The following is a 25,644-nucleotide window of genomic DNA, read 5'->3' as shown; positions in this document are numbered from 1 at the left end:
TTTAGAGGGGAAGAATTGTAACGTCCTCACCAAAGGTAGTCCGTACAAATACTGTTCTGATGACTAATGTCTATACGGACAATAAAAATGTCTGGAACTACACTTAAACTATAGTGAGGAGGCATAAATTAATGAAATAAATATTAAAAAATATAGGAAAAATTTTGAGAAATAAAATAAAATTTAGAGAATTTATTTATTTGGTACAAAAATAATAAAAATAATCCGATATGCACCATGAAAGGCATTTTGGTCATTTCACCCCTAGATGTGAATTTTGACTTAAATGTCAAATTAAAATTTGGAAATAGAATAATTAACATAAATTAATTTTATGAATTTGAAATTGAAAAATGAGAAGAGAAAGAAGAAGAAAAGAAAAGAAAAGAAAAGGAAAGAAAAGAAAAGAAAGGAAAGAAAAGAAAGGAAATAGATTTATGAAATTTAAAAATAATAAAGTACACATAAATATATATATAAATACCCACAAGAGACAAAACCCACCAACCCTCTTCTTCTTCCTCTTCTCTCTCCCTCCTTGCCGTCTCCCTTAGTGTCTCCCTCCCTCCATTTTTGTTCTTCTTAAAGCTTGATTTTCCAAGCTTTCTCCTCCCCAAAACCCATAGACCCCTTCACAAAAAATTTAGCCCACACCATAAGGAAGCTTTAGATACCCATTAGAAGAAGAAAGATTAAAGTTTGAAGTGGGTCACAAGAGGTTAGTGCACTAATCCCTCTTCTTCTCTTTATTAAACATGAAAAGCATGTTTAGCTAAGCATAAATACCATTAAAACAAAAAGAAAATCTAGAGGAAAGAACCCTTGAATTTTTGGCAGCCATGGAACTTGAAATTTATTGCTTTTAAGTGATGAAAAATGGTTCTATGAGAATGTGTAATTAGTTGAAATGTTTGGGTGTTTGTGTAAATTTGAAACTTTGAAAACTAGGGTCTGTGTAAATGTTGAGGACTTTGTGTAAAATGTTGAAATTGATCTATTGGGATGAGATTGTTGCTTATAGAAGTGTATTGCATGCAAATTGAAGTAAGGAAGTTGGAGGAGGTTGAGTTTTGGAAGTGTCAATTTTCTGCAGGTTGTGTTTGTTGAGGGCAGTGTACATTTTAGGCCATAAATAAAAATGTGTGACCCCAATTGGAGGTGAAACTAGACCCAAAATAGCCCATTTTCCATGAAGAAACCATGCCCAAATTCTGTCCAAAACTTGACCTAAATACTGTCCAAATTCGGATTTCCCTGCAACCCAACCCAGAAAATGACCAAATGAAGGTCATAACTCTCTCTATACTGGTCCAAATGACCTAAAATTTTAACCATGGAAAGTTTAGACATAGGGCTACACTTTTCATGAGGACCACTTAACCCAGTTTTGCCTTTAACAAATTCAAATTGTTAGCACAAGTTGGGTCACTGAAACTGCCAACCCAAAAAATGACCAAATGAACAGTACGTGTTCATTTGGTCATAACTCTCTCTATACTGGTCCAAATAACCTAAAATTTTAACCATGGAAAGTTTAGACATAGGGCTACACTTTTCATGAAGACCACTTAACCCAGTTTTTCATTTAACAAATTCAAATTGTTAGCACAAGTTGGGTCACTGAAACTGCCAACCCAGAAAATGACCAAATGAACAGTACATGTTCATTTGGTCATAACTCTCTCTATACTAGTCCAAATGACCTAAAATTTTACCCATGGAAATTTTAGACATAGGGCTACACTTTTCATGAAGACCACTTAACCCAGTTTTGCCTTTAACCAATTCAAATTATTAGCACAAGTTGGGTCACTGAAACTGCCAACCCAGAAAATGACCAAAATACTGTTCCTTTGGTATGCTTGACCAGTTTTGGCAAAAATGCCATAACTTGGTCTCCAAAGCTGCAAATTGAGTGAAACTAGTGCCAAAAGTTTTATAAGACATAGCACAACAATTTTTATGTTTTGACCAAGCTCTAGAAACCATTGCATCCTAGGGAAAATATTAGCCAAAGTTAGGAATTGAAATCTAGAAAATGTTAAGTTGAACCCAGAATGCCATTTGATACCTGTGTGTTCATTTGGCCATAACTCCCACTAGGAAATTCCATTTGAGATTTGCCAATATGATGTAGAAACATGATACTTAGGGATACAATATTGATTTAGACACCTTTGCCAAATTCTAAGTGTAAAGACCCTAAAAAGAGGGTCAAACATACTTTACTGAATTTGATTTTTGCCCTTATAGGACTGAGAGTCCAGGTTAATACATTGACCATAACTCACTATACCAAGCTTGAAAAATTATGAAATTGTACCTGGGAGTCCCTAAGACATAGAGGAACATATCTTGTGAAGGAACCTAAGTCTAAAAATGACCATAAAATGATCAAATGACTGGTCAAAGTTTATTGACTAGAAATTGTAAATTCTGGACAGCTTAGAGGCAAAGGGACCAGTTATGGTATTTTGACCATAACTTGAGTTCTATAACTCCAAATTCAGTGATTCAAAAACTAAAATTCAATTTTAAACATAGAGGAACAATTGTTATGAAGAAAGTGTGACTAAATAGACATCCTAACCTAGTCAAATTCTTAGATAAAGATAACACATCAACATGAACCTAAAGAAAGGTTCATGGGAAAAATGCTATATATGATAATTAAATATTAAAAATGATATGAATATGTAAATTGGGACTAATGTCCTATTAATATGAAATTTATGGTACTAATTAACAGTACCAGAAAATAGTAACAGTGAATAGTGCTAAAATAATTAAAAATGTTTAATTGCCCATAGTATACCTAGACTTATTTATTTAGTTTGGATAAATTGGTATACCAATTAGGGACCACAGATAGCAGTACTGCTTACAGAGCAAATCATGAACTGGCAATATATGTCTGGTGTGATTGTTCTACAGGCTATATGCCTACTTACTGGCCATTGTGCCTACTTTATTTCTGGCTTTACAAGCTGTGGTAGTCTCGTGCTGACGGTGGCCTCGTGCACAGCGGATGTATCTGAGGGTAGACATATGGCTGTCTAACCCGTATACTCCTGTGTATCCAGTTTTTATAATTTGTTATAGGTTTCATGGGCATTGATAATAATTAATTAATACTGAATATACAATAAGTAAACAGGAAAGATCCCAATAATGTTAATTGTTTCCAAAGAGCAATAAAAATGTAAAAGACCTAGAAATTATGATTTGTAAATATTAATTCAATCGTTTAATTATTGTTATTATAAATTATGCACCACTAAGCGTTATGCTTAGCGCGTTCGTTTTCCATCGCGTAGGTACTGGAGATCAGCCGCAGCAGCAGCACCAGTAGTACACTGATAGAGCTTTGATCAGATCTGCCATTGTCTAGAGTCACCTCACCGGTCTGTTGTATTTTGGTAGGGCCCATGTATAGACTAGTATTTTGGTTCATTATGTTTAGTCATGATGTAATTACTAGTTTATGATGTATTTCATTTTGGACTTGTAATTAAACTTTGAGATTGAAATGAAAACTTGTAATTTATTATCTATGAATTTCTATATGAATGCAATAGATAATACTTCATTTTGAGATCTCATAAATAATTGTAAATGATATGATACATGAGAATATGATATGGAAATGTGTAAAATGAATATGGACATATTAACAGGTGATTAGTGGAACCATGGATGCTAATAAAATAAGGGAGGATCTGTCCGGGTCTCCACATAAATAAGATATTAAAAAAAAAAAAATTCTACACATAGAATACATGTTTTAGATGACATCAAAAGTTTACAATAGATATGATAAAACAAGATAGGGTGCTCCGGCACCGAATGTGGCACTTCTTGCTCTGCTATACGGTAGACGGGTAAGGGGCGTCACACACGCACCTGCTCCTAGTCGGGGGAGAAGTGGTAGTATAGCAGAGTCATCTCGAGGTACTGTGAGTAGGGCACAGTAGGCCTTCTATGAACAGATGACACAGCTGTTTCTTCAGTTTGCTGGAGCCATTCCCCAGCCACAGCCACCTCCACCTCCATAGCCACAGCCACAGCCACCACCACCACCACCACCACCACCTGTACAGCCACCTCCACCACCACAGCCGCAACCTATACACAGATCTCCACTAGAGAGACTGCGAAAGTATGGGGCAATTGATTTCAGAGGTAAGAGGGATGATGATCCAGCCACAGTAGAGTATTGGCTAGAGAGGACAAAGAGGGTACTGCAGCAGTTGCACTGCACCCCAGAGCAGCAGTTGGAGTGTGTTCTGTCATTGCTATAGGAGGATGAATATAGATGGTGGGTGACAGTATCTAGAGTAGTATAGCCTGCACAGATCACCTGGGAGTTCTTTCTGGCTGAATTCAGAAAGAAATACATTAGTCATGTGTATTTGGAAGCCAGAAGGAGAGAATTCTTGGCACTGAGACAGAGGCAGCTAACAGTCTCTAAATATGAGCAGGAATTCGTGAGACTTAGTGGATATGCATTAGAGCTAATGCCTACAGACGTTGATAAGTGCAGAAGGTTTGAGGATGGACTGAATGACAACATCAGGTTGATAGTGACATCTCACCACTTCACAGATTTCTCTCTATTGGTAGCATCAGCCCTTGATGTGGAGAGAGTCAGAAATGAAGAGTAGTCCAAAAAGGATAAGCAACACAAGAGAGGTCCTGGACAGGGCTAGTTTAGTGCACCAGCTACTAGTAGTAAGAAGCATAAGGGTTCATAGAGCCAGACACAAGGCCAGAAGGGCCAGTCTGGAGTATCTATAGCTAGTTCCCCGGGTACAGTAATAAGAGAATCAATTTCAATGCCAGAATGTACCCACTGTGGCAGGATACACAGCCGAGTGTCGGCTGTTGACTAGTGGATGTTTCAGATGTGGGTCTACGGATCATTTCATACGAAGTTGTCCACAGGGGAGTGCTCCCACTACACTACCACACTTTGAGAGGTGCCTGCGGTCTGCAAAGGGGTAGAAGACACTGTGAGACACAAGCAGTGGTACATCACAGAGGGCTTCTGAGATTACAGAACGGCCCGAGGCTGGAGTAGCACCCCGTGTGTACGCTATGGCTCGAGAGGAGCCAAATCTAGTAGACGTTATCAGAGGTACATTTCCTAATTATAATACCTTTAAGTATGTATTGATAGACCCTAATCATATTCACCCCTATATATACATTGTATCTCCTATTAAAAAGAGGATACCGAGAGATGGGTTAGAAGATGACATGCTTGTTACTAACCCTTTGAACCATAAGGTTATGGTAGATTATCAACCGAAAAGGATCGTATCAAAGATAATAGATGCAAATGAGAAGGAGGTTGTATATGAGATGAAAGAAGATGAGTACAGAACTGGTTGAAAAAAAAAAAAAGAGTTAGCCTATTGGGATTATACCGTGGTGACTATGCAATGCTCTTGATGTTTGTGCTGTAAGCTGCAGATTACAGTACCGACTTGGGACAACTATGTAGAGCTACGTATTTCCAATAGTAAATCGAGATAAGGATAAGATTGTAGAACTAGGATTAATAAGACAGACTAAAGAAAAAGTAAAGTATTATAACACAAAAAGGAGAAAAGACAAGGAGATAGCGGTCCCTCGATTATTTACACTATGCAAATTTCGAGGACGAAATTTTATTTAGAGGGGAAGAATTGTAACGCCCTCACCATAAGTAGTCCGTACATTTTACTGTTCCGACAACTAATGTCTATTCGGACAGTTAAAATGTCTGGAACTACACCTAGACTATAGTGAGGAGGCATAAATTGAAGAAAAAAAAATGTTAAGAAAATATAGGAAAAATGTAGAGAAAAAAAAATTAAAGTTTAGAGAATTTATAAATTGGTACAAAAATAATAAAAATAACCCAATATGCACTACTAAGGGCATTTTGGTCATTTCACCCCCAAAGGTGAATTTTGACCTAAATGTCAAAATAAAAAAAATTAGAGAATAAAATAATTAACATTAATTAAAATTTATGAAATAGATTAGGAAAATGAGAAGAGAAAAGAAAAGAAAGGAAAAGAAAAGAAAAGAAAAAAAAGGCTTAGGAAAATTCAAAAAAAAATGTATATAAATAGGCACTAGAGGACAAACTCCCACCCACTTCCATCTTCTTCCTCCATTTCTTCTCTCTCTCTCTTTCCCTCATTTCCTCCATTGTTGTCAAGCTTCCAAGCTTGATTTCCCAAGCTTCTACCCATCAAAACCTTTAGCACCCTTCACAAAAAAATACTCCCCACTCCATAAGGAAGCCATAGATACCCATAAGAAGCAGGAAAGTTGAGGTTTGGGAAGCTCAAGTAAGTTTAGTGCACTAATCCCTCTTCTTCTCTTTATTAAACATGAAAAGCATGTTTAGCTAAGCATAAATACCATTAAAATAAAAAGAAAATCTAGAGGAAATAACCCTTGAATTTTTGGCAGCCATGGAACTTGAAGTTTATTGCTTTTAAGTGATGAAAAATGGTTCCATGAGAATGTGTTAGTTGAAATGTTTGGGTGTTTGATTGTGTAAATTTGAAACTTTGAAAACTAGGGTTTATGTAATGGCCCGGCCCACTAGTGATATTGTCCGCTCTGGGCCAAAGCCCTCACAGTTTTAAAATGCGTCACTAGGGGTTACGAACCACCAACTTATAAACCCAGCATCTCTCCCATGTTTTGCCGATGTGGGATTTGCCTAGGGTGTTACAATCCACCCCCCTTATGGGACTCAGCGTCCTCGCTAAGGTTTGCCCCACCATCGTTCAAGGTTGCACGCGGAGCGGCTCTAATACCACAAATGTAATGGCCCGACCCACTAGTGATATTGTCCACTCTGGGCCAAAGCCCTCACAATTTTAAAACGCGTCACTAGGGGTTACGAACCACCAACTTATAAACCCAGCATCTCTCCCGTGTTTTGCCGATGTGGGATTTGCCTAGGGTGTTACAGTTTGTGTAAATGTTGAGGACTTTGTGTAAAATGTTGAAATTGACCTATTGGGATGAGATTGTTGCTTATAGAAGTGTATTGCATGCAAATTGAAGTAAGGAAGTTGGAGGAGATTGAGTTTTGGAAGTGTTAATTTTCTGCAGGTTGTGTTTGTTGAGGGCAGTGTACATTTTAGACCATAAATAAAATTGTGTGACCCCAATTGGTATGAGGCCAATTGGAGGTGAAACTAGACCCAAAATATCCCATTTTCCATGAAGAAACCATGCCCAAATTCTGTCAAAAACTTGAGCTAAATACTGCCCAAATTCGGATTTCCTTGCACCCAACCCAGAAAATGACTAAATGAACAGTACGTATTCATTTGGTCATAACTCTCTCTATACTGGTCCAAATGACCTAAAACTTTAACCATGGAAAGTTTAGACATTGGGCTACACTTTTCATGAAGACCACTTAACCCAGTTTTGCCTTTAACTAATTCAAATTGTTAGCACAAGTTGGGTCACTGAAACTGCCAACCCAGAAAATGACCAAATGAACAGTACGTGTTCATTTGGTCATAACTCTCTCTATACTGGTCCAAATGACCTAAAATTTTACCCATAGAAAGTTTAGACATAGGGCTACACTTTTCATGAAAACCACTTACCTAAAATTCTTCCATTTATGGTGTGATTTCTTTGTGATGCCCCTTACCCGTCTATTATATAGCCGAGCAAGAAGTGCCACATTTGGTGGCGGTGCACCCTATCTTGTCTTGTCATGTCTATTGTAAATTTTAATGTCATTTAAATTAGGTAATTTATGTGTAGAATTTTTTTTTATATCTTATTTATGTGGAGACCCGGACAGATCCTCCTCTGTTTTATTAGCATATGGCGGGTTCCACTATCATCTGTTAACATATTCATAGTCATCTCACATATTTCCATATCATATTCTCTTTTATCGTATCATTCACAACTATTTATGAGATCTCAAAATAAAGTGTCATCTATTGCATTCATATGGAAATTCATAGATAATAAATTATAAGTTTTCATTTCAAGTTCAAAATAAAATACATCTTAAACTAGTAATTACATCGTGACTAAACATAATGAACAAAAATACTAATCTATACATGGGCCCTACCAAAATACAAAAGACCAGTGAGGTGACTCTGGACAATGGCAAATTTGATCGAGCTCATCGATTGCACTCTTGGTGCTCTTATTGCGACTCTTTGGGGTGATCTCCAGTACCTACGCGATGGAAAACCAACGCACTAAGCATAACGCTTAGTGGTGCATAATTTATAATAACAATAATTTAACATTTGAAATAATATCTGCAACTCATAATTTCTAGGTCTTTTATATTTTTGTTACTCTTTGGAAACAATTAACATTATCGGGATCTTTTATGATTACTTATTGTATTTTAAGTCTTAATTAATTTTTATCAGTGCCAAAGAAACCTATAACAAATTATAAAAGCTGGATGCATGGGTGTATACTGGTTAGACAGCCATATGTCTATCCAGTATACGTCTGTCAGGCACGAGGCCAGCTGTCGGGCACGAGACCCGTTGTCGGGCTTGTAAAGCCAGAAATAAAGTAGACACAATGGCCAGTAAGTAGGCATATAGCCTATAGAACAATCATACCAGACATATATTGTCAGTTCATGATTTTCTCAGTAGGCAGTACTGCTATCTGTAGTCCCTAATTGGTCTACCAATTTACCAAACTAAATAAATAAGTCTAGGTATATTATGGGCAATTAAACATTTTTAATTATTTTAGGACTATTTACTGTTACTATTTTTTGGTATCATTCATTGGTACCATTAATTTCATATTAATATGACATTAGTCTCAATTTACATATTCATATCATTTTTAATATTTAATTATCCTTATGAATATTTTAATTATCATATATAGCATTTTTCCCATGAACCTTTCTTTGGGTTCATGTTGATGAATTATCTTTATCTAGGAATTTGACTAGGTTAGGATGTCTATTAAGTCACACTTCCTTCATAACAATTGCTCCTCTATGTTTGAACTTAAATTTCACTGAATTTGGGGTTATAAAACTCAAGTTATGGTCAAAATACCTTAACTGGTCCCTTTGCCTCTAAGCTGTCCAGAATTTACAATTCCTGGTCAATAAAATTTGACCAGTCATTTGATCATTTTATGGTCATTTTTAGACTTAGGTTCCTTCACAAGATATGTTCCTCTACGTCTTAGGGACTCCCAAGTACAATTTCATAATTTTTCAAGCTTGGTATAGTGAGTTATAGTCAGTGTATTAACCTGGACTCTCAGTCCTATAAGGGCAATAACCAACTTCAGGGTAGTATGTTTGACCCTCTTTTTAGGGTCTTTACACTTAGAATTTAGCAAAGGTGTCTAAATCAATGTTGTAGCCCTAAGTATCATGTTTCCAGATCTTATTGGCACATCTCAAATGGAATTTCCTAGTCGGAGTTACGGCCAAATGAACACACGGGTATCAAATAGCATTCTGGGTTCAACTTAACATTTTCCAGATTTCAATTCCTAATTTTGGCTAATATTTTCCCTAGGATGCAATGGTTTCTAGAGCTTGGTCAAAACACAAAAGTTGTTGTGCTATGTCTTATAAAACTTTTGCACTAGTTTCACTCAATTTGCAGCTTTGGAGACCAAGTTATGGCATTTTTTTCCAAAACTGGTCAAGCATACCAAAGGAACAGTATTTTGGACAATTTCTGGGTTGGCAGTTTTAGAGACTCAACTTTTGCTAACAATTTGATTTGGTTAAAAGCAAAACTGGGTCAAGTGGTCTTCATGAAAAGTGTATCCCTATGTCTAAGCTTTCCATTGATGAAATTTTAGGTCATTTAGACCAGTATAGAGAGAGTTATGACCAAATGAACACGTACTATTCATTTGGTTATTTTCTGGGTTGGCAGTTTCAGTGACCCAAATTTTGCTAACAATTTGAATTGGTTAAAGGCAAAACTGGGTTAAGTAGTCTTCATGAAAAGTGTATCCCTATGTCTAAACTTTCCATTGGTGAAAGTTTAGGTCATTTGGACTAGTATAGAGAGAGTTATGACCAAATAAACACGTACTGTTCATTTGGTCATTTTCTGGGTTGGCAGTTTCAGTGATCCAAATTTTGCTAACAATTTGAATTGGTTAAAGGCAAAACTGGGTTAAGTAGTCTTCATGAAAAGTGTATCCCTATGTCTAAACTTTCCATTGGTGAAATTTTAGGTCATTTGGACCAGTATAGAGAGAGTTATGACCAAATGAACACGCACTGTTCATTTGGTTATTTTCTGGGCTGACAGTTTCAGTGATCCAAATTGTGCTAACAATTTGAATTGGTTAAAGGCAAAAATGGGTTAAGTGGTCTTCATGAAAAGTGTAGCTCTATGTCTAAACTTTCCATTGGTGAAATTTTAGGTCATTTGGACCAGTAAGAGAGAGTTATGACCAAATGAACATGTACTATTCATTTGGTCATTTTCTGGGTTGGCAGTTTCAGTGACCCAAATTATGCTAACAATTTAAATTGGTTAAAGGCAAAACTGGATTAAGTGGTCCTCATGAAAAGTGTAGCCCTATGTCTAAACTTTCCATTGGTGAAATTTCAAGTCATTTGGACTAGTATAGAGAGAGTTATGACCAAATGAACACATACTGTTCATTTGGTCATTTTCTGGGTTTGGTGCAGGGTAATCCGAATTTAGGCAGTATTTAGGTCAAGTTTTGGACAGAATTTGGGCATGGTTTCTCCATAGAATATGGGCTATTTTGGGTCTAGTTTCATCTCCAATTGGCTTCATACCAATTGAGGTCACACAATTTCATTTATGGCCTAAAATGTATACTGCCCTCAACAAACACAACCTGCAGAAAATAGCACTTCCAATAATTCATTTCTCTTCCAACTTCCTTGCTTCAATTTGACATTCAAGGCACTTCTAAATATCATTAACACATCTCAACAATCCCAATTGCATGGTATAATACAAAAATACCAAAGTTAGGCCAAACCCTAACTCACAATTTTAACCTCATAAAATCTCAATGTAAATCAACTTCTAATACTTATAAATGCATCAACCAACATCATTAAATCACTTTATATACATCATAGTCATCAAAAACCATCACTCACCATGGGTACCAAAAATTCACTCCCCTCATAACTTACCTATTTTTTTTTTAGTTTCTTACAAATTTCACTTTATTTTAACCTTAACTCAAGAATTAATAAAGAAAGAAAGGAAGATTAGGCACTAACCTCTTGGGTAACTTGTTAAACTTCAGTTTTTCTTCTTCTTTTCACTATCAATGGCTTCCTTATGGAGTGGGGAGAATTATTTGTGAAGAGAGCTATGGGTTTTGAAGGGTAAATGAAGAGGAAATCAAGCTTTAAGCTTGATAACAATGGTAGGGAGGGAGAGACCAAGGGAGACGGCAAGGAGAGAGAGAGAAGAGGAAGAAGAAGATGTTTGGTGGGATTTTGTCTCTTGTGGGTATTTATATATATACATTTATGTGAACTTTATTGTTTTTAAATTTCATAAATCTATTTCCTTTCTTTTCTTTTCTTTCCTTTTCTTTTCTTTTCTTTTCTTTTCTTCTTCTTTCTCTTCTCATTTTTTCAAATTCAAATTCATAAATTAAATTTATGTTAATTATTTTATTTTCTAATTTTTAATTTAACATTTAGGTCAAAATTCACCTCTAGAGGTGAAATGACCAAAATGCCCATCATGGTACTCATCGGGTTATTTTTATTATTTTATACCAATTAATAAAATCTCTAAATTTTTCCTATATTTTCTTAACATTTATTTCTTCAATTTATGCCTCCTCACTATAGTTTAGGTGTAGTTCCAGACTTTTTTTTTTACTGTCTGAATAGACATGAGTCGTCAGAATAGTAAAATGTACGGACTACCTATGGTGAGGGCGTTACATTCTTCCTTTTCAAAATGAGATACTCATTGCCGTAATACCCAACAAGGATAAAGATGTTAAAGGTATTGTCTCATGCATACGACTTTAATGGATGATAGAGAGGATCAATATAGAAAACGTTCATCTATTCAAGTGTTCTTCTTATGATCCCTAACTAGATATAAGTTTCATATCTTTTTCATTATTTTCTCTCTAAAAGAAGAAACTAAAGCATTTTATTCTCTTTTTACAAGCTTATTGACCCTGATCAAACTAGTAGTACTGTTGTCTCTCCTAGAAGGGAAGCACATTTTGGTCCCTCTCAATATTCATCATAGGTGTAATAACTTGATGTCTTTACCAGACTAGATAGCCAATTTTACACATTGCTATCTCTAAAAGTCCATTACTTGTCATTATATGGAAGTGAATTTAATGATTGTTTTTCTAATTATTTTGCATTTCTTCTCCTCCTAGGAGTTATAGTTTCGATAGTTTGCTACCCCTGTTGTCGTTGCACATGTTAGCAGCTGGAAAATGGAGAGGAGTGATGAACTGATCATACGGTTTACATGTAATGATAAGTAGAAGTTTGGAGCTAGTGCTTTCTTACTAAATTTGAGAAATGTGAAAAAAGAAGCAATTTGATGTGCTTCTTTAATTGTGTCCAGGCGTTGATCAAATAGTTGGTTCAACTTGTGGAGCAACTCAATCATCTATGTGCTTATTGCTTAGGATATGATGGGAGCATACATGACATTTGCAAATTTAGTATGGTACAAGAAGAAGGTCTAAGACTGAAAGTATATGAGCTAGTCTGGATTTTAAAATTGGCAACTGAAGATGATTGCCAACTCTTTATCTGTGTGCTTGTGAAAACTGTTGTAATGTGCCAGTGAATGCAAACTTTTGATTTTGAATTCAGCAAACCTGTTCATTGTCTACAGAAACTGCTGTAATGTAGCTATATTTTTCTTTTATTTGATTTGTTTCTGACCAGAGCTGAAACTAAAGACTTTACAGCCTTGAAACAAATTTAATGTCAAAGGGAAAAAAGAAAAACAAAGAAGCAAATGCTAGGGGATTGCTCATTCTTTGTGTTTGCTCTGTTTGTTAATTATAAGAAAAAATTTGGTATCATGATTAAATAAAAATGGTGGGAATTTTAATTTTTTAATATTTACAAAGGGATCTTGAGTCAATTTGTATGCACTGAGATTAAGTTTATTCCTGAGTAATTTTATGATCACATTTTCACATCAGCGGGTGTGTTTATGATAAACAATTCTAGAGCTAAGTTGAATTTTGATAAATAAAATATGAGAGCTCTCATTTTTATTAATTGGACTAAATCTATTGGGTAATAACCCAATTTATTTTAACTTTTGTATTATTTATCCCTAATATGCATTTCTATGTAAAAATTTATTTTTCTTATTTGAATCAATGACAGTAAAAAAGAAATTTTCTTTTTTTTTAAGGCTTATAACTTGAACTCAAGACCTTACAATTTTAAAATTATTATTTAAACATTATCTATATACTATCTTCTATTTTATTTTATATTTCAAATTTTAATAATTATATATTGTAAGATAAAATTATTTAGTTAAGCATTACTTAATAGTATTCATTATAATCAGAAAAAAATAATTAAAGTGAAATTTAAAATTATTATATTTATGAATTATATATGTCAAAAATTTTGAATATATATATATATATATATATATATATATATATATATATAATTTATTAAAAATTAAATTTCAAATGTTATATCTTTTAAATTCTAAATATTTTATTTTTAAAATAAAATTATCATTTAAACATTATCTATTACTATCTTTCATTTTATTTTATATTTCAAATTTCAAATAATTAAATTTCAAATATCTCTTCTCTGTCGTAGATTGCCGATTTCAGTACCCAAAAGAAGCCACTTTAACCCCAGCTACTCTGTGGCTTTTGGACTTGAAGGAATTGCTGCTTTCTCCCTCAAGTCTTCGAGTTTTACATCAATTTGCAAATTGGGCCTGTAGAGAGGAGAGAGCTGGAAGGAAAACTGAACTTAATTACAAGGGAAATTTACAGAGGAAGGAATATAGTGATTTATTTATGCTTTGAAGAAAAAAAATATAAAGATAAAGTTATTATATTATTATATTAAAAATAACTATTTATAAAAAAGGCATAATGAAAAAAAAATTAATGGTATATTTCCTTTCCGCCTAATTTGAATAGAAAACAAAATGATTCAAATGATTTTTCACAAAAGTTTTTATAATTTTATTTTCTTTCTTATAAAATATGGAAATCAGACTTTTTATTTTTCATTTTCTTTTATTTCTATCAATAAAATAAGAGAATTGTCTATTTTCTCTTTTCATACTGTTTCCTCTTTTTTTTTTGCCTTATAAAATATGTCGTTATGATTTGTGTTAAATTAACGTTTCGAGTCTTTGTATTTTAAAAAATAAATTATTTTTTTTATTTTTTTATATAATTGACTTCAATCGAGATTTAAATTTGAAAATTTTATAATTTTAGAGATGACTCTAATTCTATTGACCATAACTTATAAATATTTAAATTTCATGTTTTTTCATTATTTTTGTCGATATAATCAATAATTAATAAATTAAAAGGTGAGCGGTAAATAAAAATATTCATAATGATAAAATTTAAGTGTAAGATGGTAATTATCGTAAGATATTAATGTATTTTTAAGTTAAGGAAATCAATGGAAAGTTGAAACTATATAATAAAATTAAAACTAAAAAAAAATCTATTGAATAATTGAACCGTCAGGTCGACTGAGTCATATTGAATCGCTTTTTTATCTGGTTCAATAATAAACTTAGACTAATTTAAAGGCTGATTCATTGGTTCACCAGTTCAATCGGCGGGTTTGAACCAAATTTAACAACTATGCATTTATATCTAAATTAAGAGATTTGCAAATAAGAAAAATGCTTCATTTGTGGTCTAATTTAAGAATTTTAACTCTTAAATAATAAGGTGAGAAGTCAATTCATTTTATTTTTATAAGTTATGTTATCCCTTATTATTTTTGTTATTAATTTGGCTTCGATTGTGATTTGAATTTGAGATTTTATATTTTTAAAGACAATTGCAATACTATTGAATTAAAGTTGGTTAATTGCTAACCCTTGGTTTAGTGCTTTATAATTTTTATATTAGAAATGGTGGTTTCAGAGAAATAAAGAGAATGGTAAGGAGTTGGTTGCTCACTCTTTCAACTCCCTGGACACATATACAAAAGGAAAGAGTCAAATGTATAGAAATGAAAAAACAAAGCATATAGTCTCTAACCATGTTGCCGCAAACAAAGGTTCTCCAAGAAATCTCAGATGTGAAGATAATGCTCCCAAGCCACACACAAGTCCTAAGCACAGAAAATGGGTGATGACATAGGAGGAAAAAGGAAGGGATGTTAATCTTGTTATAATCTCTCTCTCTCTTCTCTCTCTTTACTTTCTTGATGCTTCTAAGTCCCTTTCTCTAGCTTAATTTGCATTCTTGTTCGGGTATCAACTTGCAATTGTAAATTAAGCAGAAGGCTATTCTTGGGAAATGGATGCTGCACAATTTGCCAAACGTGCAATTTGCCAGAAAGATATCTTTAACTTTAACCCAATAATAACAACAGGAATGCAGGCAGCTCGTATGCTTGTAATCTCCCGCATTTTTCATCTTATCTTGACACCTTCAGGACAACCAGGACCTGTTGAAAATATTATTGTATGCATTTCCAGTCTTTCTTTGATACAAGAGCAGATTTTTAAGGTTTTTGCAGTACTTCATATGTTGTTATTTTTTTGCTGTTTTGTTTTTCAGGCTGGACTAGTGCTAGGTCCTTCATTGTTGTGCAAAATCAAAAAACTTCAGGAATTCTTTATCCAGTCTTCTTCTATAGAATACTATCAACTTCTGACATTCAATTTTCGAGTCATTTTTATGTTCTTGATTGGTTTGGACACAGATGTTCCTTATATGAGGCGAAATCTGCGTTTGGCAAGCACTCTTGCATTTGAAGGTATAATTGCATGCACCCTTTTTGGAGCAGCTTCTGCAATCGCTATCCTCCGTTTATTGAAGTAAATGGACATTGGTAATTGTTTTTCCATTGATTCTAGCAAATTCAATTGACAAAACTGGATGTTCCCTGCTAACTAACCAGTTATCATCATCCTATACATAAGGTGATCACCAAATGACTAAATAATTTCAAATCAGATGATGGTCAATCACTGTATATAACTAATTACTAACTATAGTAGACAATTGGAAATAATATCCCAATCATCCGGTGATAGTGATAGCTCGAACTCACAAGAATTCTCATTCAGATATTTGGATACGATGTCCTCTGTGGGTTGTATCTGGATGTCCTCTGTGGGATGTATCTGGATGTCCTCTGGGGGATATATCTGAACAGGTTCAGGCATTGGTGGTGTCATACCAGTAGCATAAGTTCGATAAGATCCATAGTTGGCAGCTGCAAACATTGCTCGTTGAAAATTGGCAGCTTCTAACATTGCTTGGTGATGATCATAATTGTTGATTGGAACATAAGGAGGATTTTCATAAAATGCACTTGGATTCTCTTGGATTGGGATTGAAACAATTTGCTTATTGTCATTAAGGACGTTTGTGTAGGCTGGAGGATCGCTATTTTTGTCAACATCCCTAACAACATCAGCAGTTTGATCATCTAACTCTGCAGATTGTTCCTCATTTGAAAGTCGACTTCTCAAATTGTCTTTCGCATCCCTCTTATATATCCTGCATAAAACCCAATTATCCAACTGCCACAGAAAAAGAAAAGAGAATTAATCAAACAAAAGAAAAATTAATGAACAACAAACATGAAATTTAAATATTTATTTAATTACCCTCATATCATCGGTACTTGTTTTGATTCTTGGAGGGGCATCACTGACCCTATATTCATGCATAATCCAGTTAGTCTTTGTACCATTTGGAGGCTTTCCCATGTAGAAAACAAGTGCCTTCCTATATCCAACCACAGCACCCTTATATTTAACAGCTTTATCCGCTCCAGTTGCCTTCCAGTATCCACCACGGGCATCTCGTTTTGGTCTACTTCCATTTGGATATTTCTTGTCCCTTGGTGTAAAAAAGTACCATTCTTTCTCCCCACATTGCCAATACTCCTCTGTTCATCAAAACAAGGAAAAGGTAAATCCATCGACAAAACATAGATTTAATCATAACATTGCAAAACAAAATCATAGTGGAAAAGAAGAAAAAAAATTATAACATTGCAAAAACAAAATCATCGCGTAAATATATGTATAAGCATGGAAATAGGTTGTGTTAAAGATCAAAGAACCTGCAAGCTTCTCGGGATTGTACTCATAAAGTTTAACCTCCATGATCTTGTTTGGAGGCAAGGGTTGATTGGCTATCTTGTTTTTCAAGTAATGAACGACAAGCTCTCCGTCCAAAGGGCGAAACCTATACCCGGGTGGAAAAGAATTAAAATAATCAATATCAATGAAGTTCTTTCTGTTGTTGTCATTGATGGGGTCTGTTCGAGGTTGACGAGTAGCGGTAACAGAAGCATTGGACTGCGGCGGTGTCACCTCCATAATTGGACTCTTGCGAGGAGTTTTTTCCCGAGAAGACTGATGCAAGCTAACGTAAAAGTATTGAAATTCTCTCTCCCTCAACTTTCTCTCATTTATATGAATAGACTTCTAATAAAAATTAAAATAACCCTAAAAGATAGATTTTCAAGACTTAGTATTTATCTATTCTTATTAGAAACCCAGTTTATTAATATCTGATAAACCAATCAAACTTCTAAGATTATTTAAAACATTATCTATATACTATTTTTCATTTTATTTTATATTTCAAATTTTAATAATTATATATTTTAAGATAAAATTATTTAGTTAAGTATTATTTAATAGTATTAATTATAACCAGAAAAAAATAATTAAAATGAAATTTAAGATTATTATATTTATAAATTATATCATCACACCTTATGATATGGATATGGATATTTATGAATTATATATGTCAAAAATTTTAAATATATATATATATAATTTATTAAAAATTAAATTTCAAATGTTATATCTTTTAAATTCTAAATATTTTTTTTTTCAAATAAAATTATCATTTAAACATTATCTATTACTATCTTTCATTTTATTTTATATTTCAAATTTCAAACGTTACATCTTTTAAATTCTAAATATTTTATTTTTTAAATAAAATTATCATTTAAACATTATCTATTACTATCTTTCATTTTATTTTATATTTCAAATAATTATATATTATGATAATTTAGCATTATAGAAAATAAAAGACTATTGATAAAAATCAATTTATTTTAATTTTTTATTTTAAAATTAATTTTAAATTATTTTAAAAAATTAAATTTATAATTTATATAAATTTACATTTTTAATCTAACTTTGACTAATCTTCTACCCAATTAATTTTTTTTATTGTAATTTAAAATAAAATTTTATATAATAATAATAGTAATATAGGTATGAATTTTTTTTTTATTTATCTAATAAACTAATCTTAGAAATTAATTAATTTGGTCGGTATATATAAATGTTAAATAAATAGCAAAATATTTAGAAGAAACAAGAAACCATTGAATACAAAGCAAAATCATCCAATAGACTTGGATAGGAGTGAAACCCTATAATACGAGTGATTTGTGATAAGATTATCAAGATAGCATCTCATTTTGTTGTTGCAATCCTCATCTCATGTAACTAATGGGCTAATGTTTATCAGAGCCTTGCAACTCTTTACAATGGCCACTTCTCAAAGTTTAATCCACGCCAACTAAAACTCACTAGAGAGCTACAAAATACAAAATGGAGCATCCTTGTTTGTGCTAACAACATAGCAATAACAGTACTAAAATTCCAGAATACCAATCAAGTCTCAAGACAGCAAAAGAAAGCAACAGGAAGCAAGCAGAGATCAAAACTCTGATTCATGTGGGCAATTTCTAAGAATTGATTGAATCCCCAAGATTACAAAGCCAGCCATAAGACCCCACTTTAACATCAAAGTTTAAATCTCAGCAGAATAAAAGAGCAAAGTGTGGAAATCAACAGTGTTCACCCAACCTTGTATATATGTCTCTGAGTTTTACTCTTCACTTGCAGTTTAATGCATTCAGCTTCCATTAAACAGGCATTATTTCTTTGGAGCCACAAGGAACATGACATTGCAAAAAAGGACCGCTAAAAATCTTCTTGCATTTTCCACTAACTAGAGCCATCCATTAAAGAAATATTGATGCAAAATCCTTCGGGAAGCGAAAAACAATACCACACCATTGAAGGAAAAGTTTCAGATGATCCTGCTAAATTGAAAGAGAAACTGTTGGGTGGATTGAAACGGATCACTACAAGGTGATTGAAACCATAAGCAGAAAAGGAGAAGGTTATAATAAAATGAGAGGAATCAACGGCTGGAGTGTTGCAAAAGGTCATTAATCCATAAAGTATCTTGCTACGGGTTCATCTGAATGAGAAAAAGACATACCCAACTGCTTTCCCATGTTGACAGCTTGCCAAGCTTCATCTGCTATGTCTAAGGAATATTCATTGGAATTTTTTCTCTTGGGGCGAGAATTCATGCGATGGATGTCACTATTTGCTGGCTTCACAATTCTTCCTGTTTTTTATCCTTTTTTCATTTTTCCGCCACCATTAAGCTTCGGGGAGATCTCAAATAAGTGACTCGCTGGGAGTGGGAGCTGGGCTGGGCTAGTAGCTATATAAGGAAACAGAGCTAAATGGTTTGGGCTGGCTGGTGTTGTTAATTTGGCCAGGAGTAATTGATAACAGTTGGAGCGGAAATAATGGGTGCAGGGAGGCTTACCAATTTCTAGAAGCTCTAATTAATAAAGGAAGATTGGCAACTGTCATTTACCGTTTGCTGTGTTGATTAAAGGTGCTAAGGGATCCTCAAAGACAGGAGCAGCGTGCAGATAATCAGAATTCAAATTATGCTTATGCATTGGGGAACAAGATTCTGTTATCTGTATTTCAAATTCTGACGATGCTTCGATTTGAGATTTGTGGAGCTCGATGTTCTTTGGGGTTCCCAACTCGTCCCCATCTGTTTGGATGGCAAGAGTTGCCGAAGAATCGTTAAGGGAGAGGCGGCTATGGTGTTGGTTCAATAATTGATGTTGCTTATCATGCGTTGCAGATGAATTTTCATGATCGATGTAGTTGTCTTCAGAAAGGTGTAAGCCACTTGTACTATAGGGTTGTTTTCGGAGTCCACGTCAGCATCCGAACTTTCTGACAGGGACAATCGTCGTTCGTTGTTGGAGATTGGAGGTGAGAACAACTCATGGCATGGTTCTTCGGTGGCTCTGATATTGAATTTGACATGATCAATATCCACCTCAATGATTTTGTTAATAAACGCAGTAGAATCTGTCAAAATCAGCACTGTTGCGTAATCAAATCTTGATTTTGCTAGGGTTACGCCATCAAGAGAGATGAATTCTCCACAAAGACTTCCAACCCATTGAAAGAAATGTGAGGTCCGCGCATTCAAGGGAGTGCCCTGCAACCGTTTGTTTGTTTCCCAAAAAAAAAAATCGATTTTTAGTTAAAAATAAAAAACCAAATGATGACAATGTTGGGAATAGTACTCTGCATGCGTGTATCTTGCAAATTTTATTGATTCATAGTTCTTGTGCAGGTTGTTTTATATGGTCGTGGTACTGGACTTATCTCGTATGCCGTGGAGCATTTTCCATACAAGATCTTTAAAGGTATTTCTAGATGTTCTACAATGGTGTTTCATGACCAAAGGCCTCGCTTATACGTGAACCCGATAATAAATACAGGAGGTTAGTAACATTTTCTGTTCAGCAGCTCGGTCAATGTAATCTCCTCGAGAGTCTCATCGGGTTGCTGCTGTTCATATTCTGAAATATCTCAGAAGTTGTCCTGCACAAGGTCTTTTCTTCCCTGCCAACTTGCAGAGACGCTAAAAAGTCTGTTATAGGGTTTTCCTTTTTCTTGGGGCAGTCATTAACCTCTTGGAAGTCCAAGAAAAAGTCTGATTTATCAAAGGCGAGCCAGGCGCCCAGGCGAGGCGCCAGGCGAGGCGAGGCGAGCCTCTGTCGCCTCGACTGGAACGCCTGGCTCGACTTGCAGGAGGCGACGCCTTCGGCCGGAGAGGCGAGAGGCGATGCAGGCGAGAGGCGACGCCTCTTCACAGCAACGGTAAGTGTCTTCACGACGACAACAGGTACGCTCTTCTTCTTCTTCTTCACGCTCTTCTTCTTCTTCTTCTTCTTCTCCTGCTTCGATCTCTCTCTCTCTTACGTCCCTTTCTTTTTTTTTTTTTTTCTCCCTCTCCAGTCTCCACCTCTGTTCGATCTCTCTCTGATCTTTTTTTTTTTCTTTCCTGCTGCGCTGCTTGCCGCTGCTTCGATCTCTCTCACGTCCCTTTTTTCTTTTTTTTTTTTTCTCTCTCTCCACTTTTCTTCTACTGCTGGCTGCTCTCCTCTGTTGATTTCACGTCGCTTTCTTTTCCCTTTCCTGCTGCTCTGTTTTTTATTTTTTCCTTTTTTTTTTCTCTCCTCTCCTTCTTTCAGCAGTCCTTTTTTTTTTTCCTTCTCCTCCTTTTAATTAATTAGTTATTATTAATTATTTATTTATTTATTAATTTAATTATTTTATTTTTGTCAATTAATTATTTAAATTTTATGGATATTGATAAATTGATTATTTTAATTTGTATTTTTGTTTAATTAGTTGATTAATTAATATGGGTATTGTTGATTTGTTGGTATTTAGTTTAATTTTTATTTGTTATTTTTGTTAATTTAATTAGTTTTACTTTTTACCTTGTTAATTAGACATTATTTATTAATTAATTAATTATTTTATATAGGTATTATTAATTTATTGTTAATTTAATTTTTTATCTTCTTATTATTATTAATTAATTGTTTAATTTATATGGGTATTGTTAATTTATTATTAATTAGTTTACCTTTTGCTTGTTATTATTGTTAATTAGTTTTAATTTGATTAATTTTACTTTTTTCTTGTTAATTAGATATTAGATGTTTATTTTATATGGGTATTATTAATTTATTATTTATTTGATTATTTTTCTTTTTGTTCTTAGTAAGTAATTGTGTAATTTATATGGGCATTATTACTTTGTTGTTAATTAGTTTACTTTTTACTTCTTATTATTGTTAATTAGTTGTTAGATTAATTAATTTTACTTTTGTCTTGTTAATTAGACATTAGTTGTTTATTTTATATGGTATTATTAATTTATTATTAATTTGATGATTTTACTTTTTGTTCTTATTAATTAATTGTTTAATTTATATAGGCATTGTTAATTTATGATTTTACTTTTTGTTCTTATTAATTAATTGTTTAATTTATATGGACATTGTTAATTTGTTGTTAATTAGTTTACTGTTTTACTTTTTACTTATTATTCTTGTTAATTACTTATTTAATTTAGATATAAACATAGTGTAAATCATATTTTTTTTCTTTTTAATATGTTTTTTTACTTATCAACTATTTAAAAGTATATATATATATATAATTTAAACAATTAAGGTTATGGCGCCTTGCTTCGAAAAGGCACTCGCCTCGCCTCTCGCCTCTCGCCTAAGGCCATAGAATACTCTATCGCCTTAGTGTCGCCTTTCGCCTTGATAACACTGGATGTCCCAAAATATGTCCAAGAGGGGGGTGAATTGGACTTTAAAAACAATTTTCGATTCTTGCTCAAAACCTTTGAAAATTGCGGCTAGGTTCAACTCAATTGACTAATGTGAAATATGAACAATACAGCTCTATTAACAAGTTGATTCAAAGATAGGCTATATGCAATCAGTATACTGATCTAACAAATTATATCAACATTCAGCAGAGATATCAGTAATCTGGATAAGTTTTTAACACAGCAACCAGAGCAGTATACCAGATATACTAACTGACAGCAGATCAAACAACAAGCAGATTAAATCAGATATCAGCAGATTTAGCAGTAAAAGCAGATTTAGCAGTAAACTGATTTTCTCAGATTGCAGCAATATTACCAGCAAATGATATCAACTTTCATATCAGCAAAAGCATATCAATCATAAAGTTAAAATGCATAAATGTAAAGAGCAAGGGTTGAGAAATTGAACACTGAAATTTTTATAGTGGTTCGGCTTCAACTAGCCTACATCCACTCTCTCAAAGATCCCACTTTGAGTCTTCACTTCACTATTCTTCTCTTTTAAAGGCAAGAGACAAAAGCCCTTTACAAATCTTCTCACCAAAGCTTTTACAAGTAGCTTCACACTTCTACCAAGTGTTTTCCCAAACACTTTTCACAACCAAGCTTCAATAGGTGCTTGAATGACCTCTCATAAATGATAATAAGGTGTTTAAAACTCACTCTCACTCAATACAACAGAATCTATAAAGAAGAGTTGAGTAAATAAGCCAATGAAGAGCAATAAAACACTTTTGAGCACTTTGAATGAAAGCTTTTATGATTTTGAACAGTAGAGGGACTTTCATTAAGTGCAAAATGGCCAAAGGTAGGTGTATTTATAGCTTTGGAACGTTTTTTACCGTTGGAGAACTCATTTGAACGTTACAGATACGAATTTCAAGAAAATAGCCGTTATTTTATCGTTTTCTGCGATGTTGTGCAGAGTTGAGACAGTTAGCATACTTGAGAAAATAGCAAACCAGTTAGCATACTGAAATAAGTAGCAAACCAGTTAGCATACCAGGAAAACTTTTCTGCATAACTTTCAAAACTATAAAACTTTACACCAAATCATAGTCAAACACTTTTTAGGCCAATAATGATATTTAAAAAAAATCTTTTGAGGAATTGAAAATAAGCATCATTGACTTTTACTCCTCAATTCTTTTCACAAGTAATCCTAAAAATAAAATTAACTTCTATACTATATGTACCTTCAATTCTGATTTTCAATGCAGCCTTAGAAGGTAGCATTTTCTTCTTTTATCTCCTTTGATTCGTCCTGTGTTATCCTTAGAATGTTATCCTTTCTTAAGAAGCACGAATCCATCATGAAATCCTTGTGACTTTTTCTTTGAGATGCACAACACTTAAAACAATGTTAGTTTGATTCTAGTTGAGTTTTGGTATCATCAAAATCTATGCTCCTTTGAGCTTGTGGGGTCAACAAAGTCTAGTGTTAGCAGATCTTCAGCTGAGGCCGAATATATATATATATATATATATATATATATATATATATATATATATAGAAGCGTGGTCTCCACTGTTTGTGAGCTCAAATGGATCTCTTATTTGTTGCAGCAATTTCAATTACCTGTTGCTCAGCCCATTCCTTTGTTCTGTATTAATAAAGCTGCTTTGCATATTACTGTTAACCCAGTCAGCCTGTTTTTTCATGAAAGGACAAAGCATTTGCATATTGATTGCCATGTTCGAAAACAATAGATTAAGGGATTTGTTAGGCTATGTATGCGTTTATTCTAAGTTCCAACTTGCTGATTTTTTTGCCAAGTGCTTAGCTGTTGTCTGTTCCCATTTATTTTCCGATCAATATTCTTGAATAATATATACTATGCCAGAGAGTAAAATTATTCTTCCGATTAAACAATGAAATACTATATCACCACCAAGCTTGGCCAACCATACATCACTTTCAACTAATTAATCATATGCCATTATTATAATGCCAGATGGTTTTTATATATGAATATTACAAAAGGAATATGATTCCTTAATTTATATTTCATAGAGACCACGCCTTGATGGGACCCATTTAGTCCGATATTCCTCTCTCTATATATATAAAAGAGTAATTGATAGGAGTTGACACGTAAAATTATTATTTTTATACTAAATTTATTTTTTTATTTTTCTTTTAAATGTTATTTTTTTATAATTAATTATCAAAACTCAAAATTTTTATTAAATTTATTATCTAAAAATTATTATATTTTTTTTAATAAAAATATAAAATAATAATATTTTTTATTTAATATTCAAATGTATATATAGCACGTAAAATTTTCAATAAAATTATGAAATTATAATAAATTTATAAAACATAATATATTTAATTTCATTAAATTTTCTCTATTCTTTAATAAGGATTAATAATATTATTTTTAAAAATAATATTAATATTAATAAATAAAGAAAATATTTAATTATATTATATTTCTTTATTATATTAAGAAAATATAATAAAATTTTGATATTTAAAATAAAATGATAAAAATAACCATATAACTGAATCAATTTCAAATGTTTCCCTATTTTTAATCAATATTTCTATTATGTGCACCAATTATACTGAATAATTTTTCTTTAATTAAAAAATGTGAGTAATATTTATTATATATTATCTCTTAAATATTTTCTTTGTTATTTATGTAAAATTTATTTCACATAACTTGAAATCCATATATGTATATTGAGAGAGAGTTTCATGTAAGAATAATTTTGCAAACTGTGCATTTTTTAATTAAATTATAGGAGAATTGAGAAAATAAATATAATTTATAGATAAAAATTTCAGCTGATGTAAAATTTTATTAATATTATTTTAGAAAAATAAATAAAAGACGGAACGGACTCAAACAATGCATTGCTTTATTATTATTA

The 25,644-nt window shown here is 33.0% G+C and overlaps 1 protein-coding gene and 1 long non-coding RNA gene across 2 annotated transcripts; one reads left to right on the top strand and one right to left on the bottom strand.

Moving 5' to 3' along the window:
* Positions 1–421: 421 nt before the first annotated feature.
* Positions 422–3,589, top strand: LOC131182448 (uncharacterized). Its single transcript, XR_009150780.1, has 2 exons — positions 422–718; positions 3,318–3,589. It is a non-coding gene; the product is annotated as an uncharacterized LOC131182448 (long non-coding RNA).
* Positions 3,590–15,817: 12,228 nt separating this feature from the next.
* LOC131182414 (NAC transcription factor 32-like) lies at positions 15,818–17,573 on the bottom strand. The gene is made up of 3 exons (XM_058151964.1): positions 17,315–17,573; positions 16,854–17,137; positions 15,818–16,766 (listed from the first exon to the last, which is right to left on the bottom strand). Exons 1-3 carry the CDS (start codon positions 17,571–17,573, stop codon positions 16,230–16,232), a joined length of 1,080 nt encoding a protein of 359 aa, XP_058007947.1. The 3' UTR covers positions 15,818–16,229.
* Positions 17,574–25,644: the final 8,071 nt, after the last annotated feature.

This window comes from Hevea brasiliensis, chromosome 8 (assembly GCF_030052815.1).
Source record: "Hevea brasiliensis isolate MT/VB/25A 57/8 chromosome 8, ASM3005281v1, whole genome shotgun sequence".
NCBI classification, from domain to species: Eukaryota; Viridiplantae; Streptophyta; class Magnoliopsida; order Malpighiales; family Euphorbiaceae; genus Hevea; species Hevea brasiliensis.
This window is presented reverse-complemented; position numbering and strand designations above follow the sequence as displayed.

What these genes read in the sequence shown, in the direction of transcription:
- LOC131182414 (XM_058151964.1), bottom strand. Translation starts at nt 17,573, where the DNA reads ATGGAGGTGACACCGCCGCAGTCCAATGCTTCTGTTACCGCTACTCGT. An exon ending in CAATCCCGAGAAGCTTGCAG is followed by an intron (nt 17,138 to 17,314) that starts GTTCTTTGATCT and finishes TTTGATGAACAG; the next exon opens with AGGAGTATTGGCAATGTGGG. An exon ending in CAAGTACCGATGATATGAGG is followed by an intron (nt 16,767 to 16,853) that starts GTAATTAAATAA and finishes TTTCTGTGGCAG; the next exon opens with TTGGATAATTGGGTTTTATG.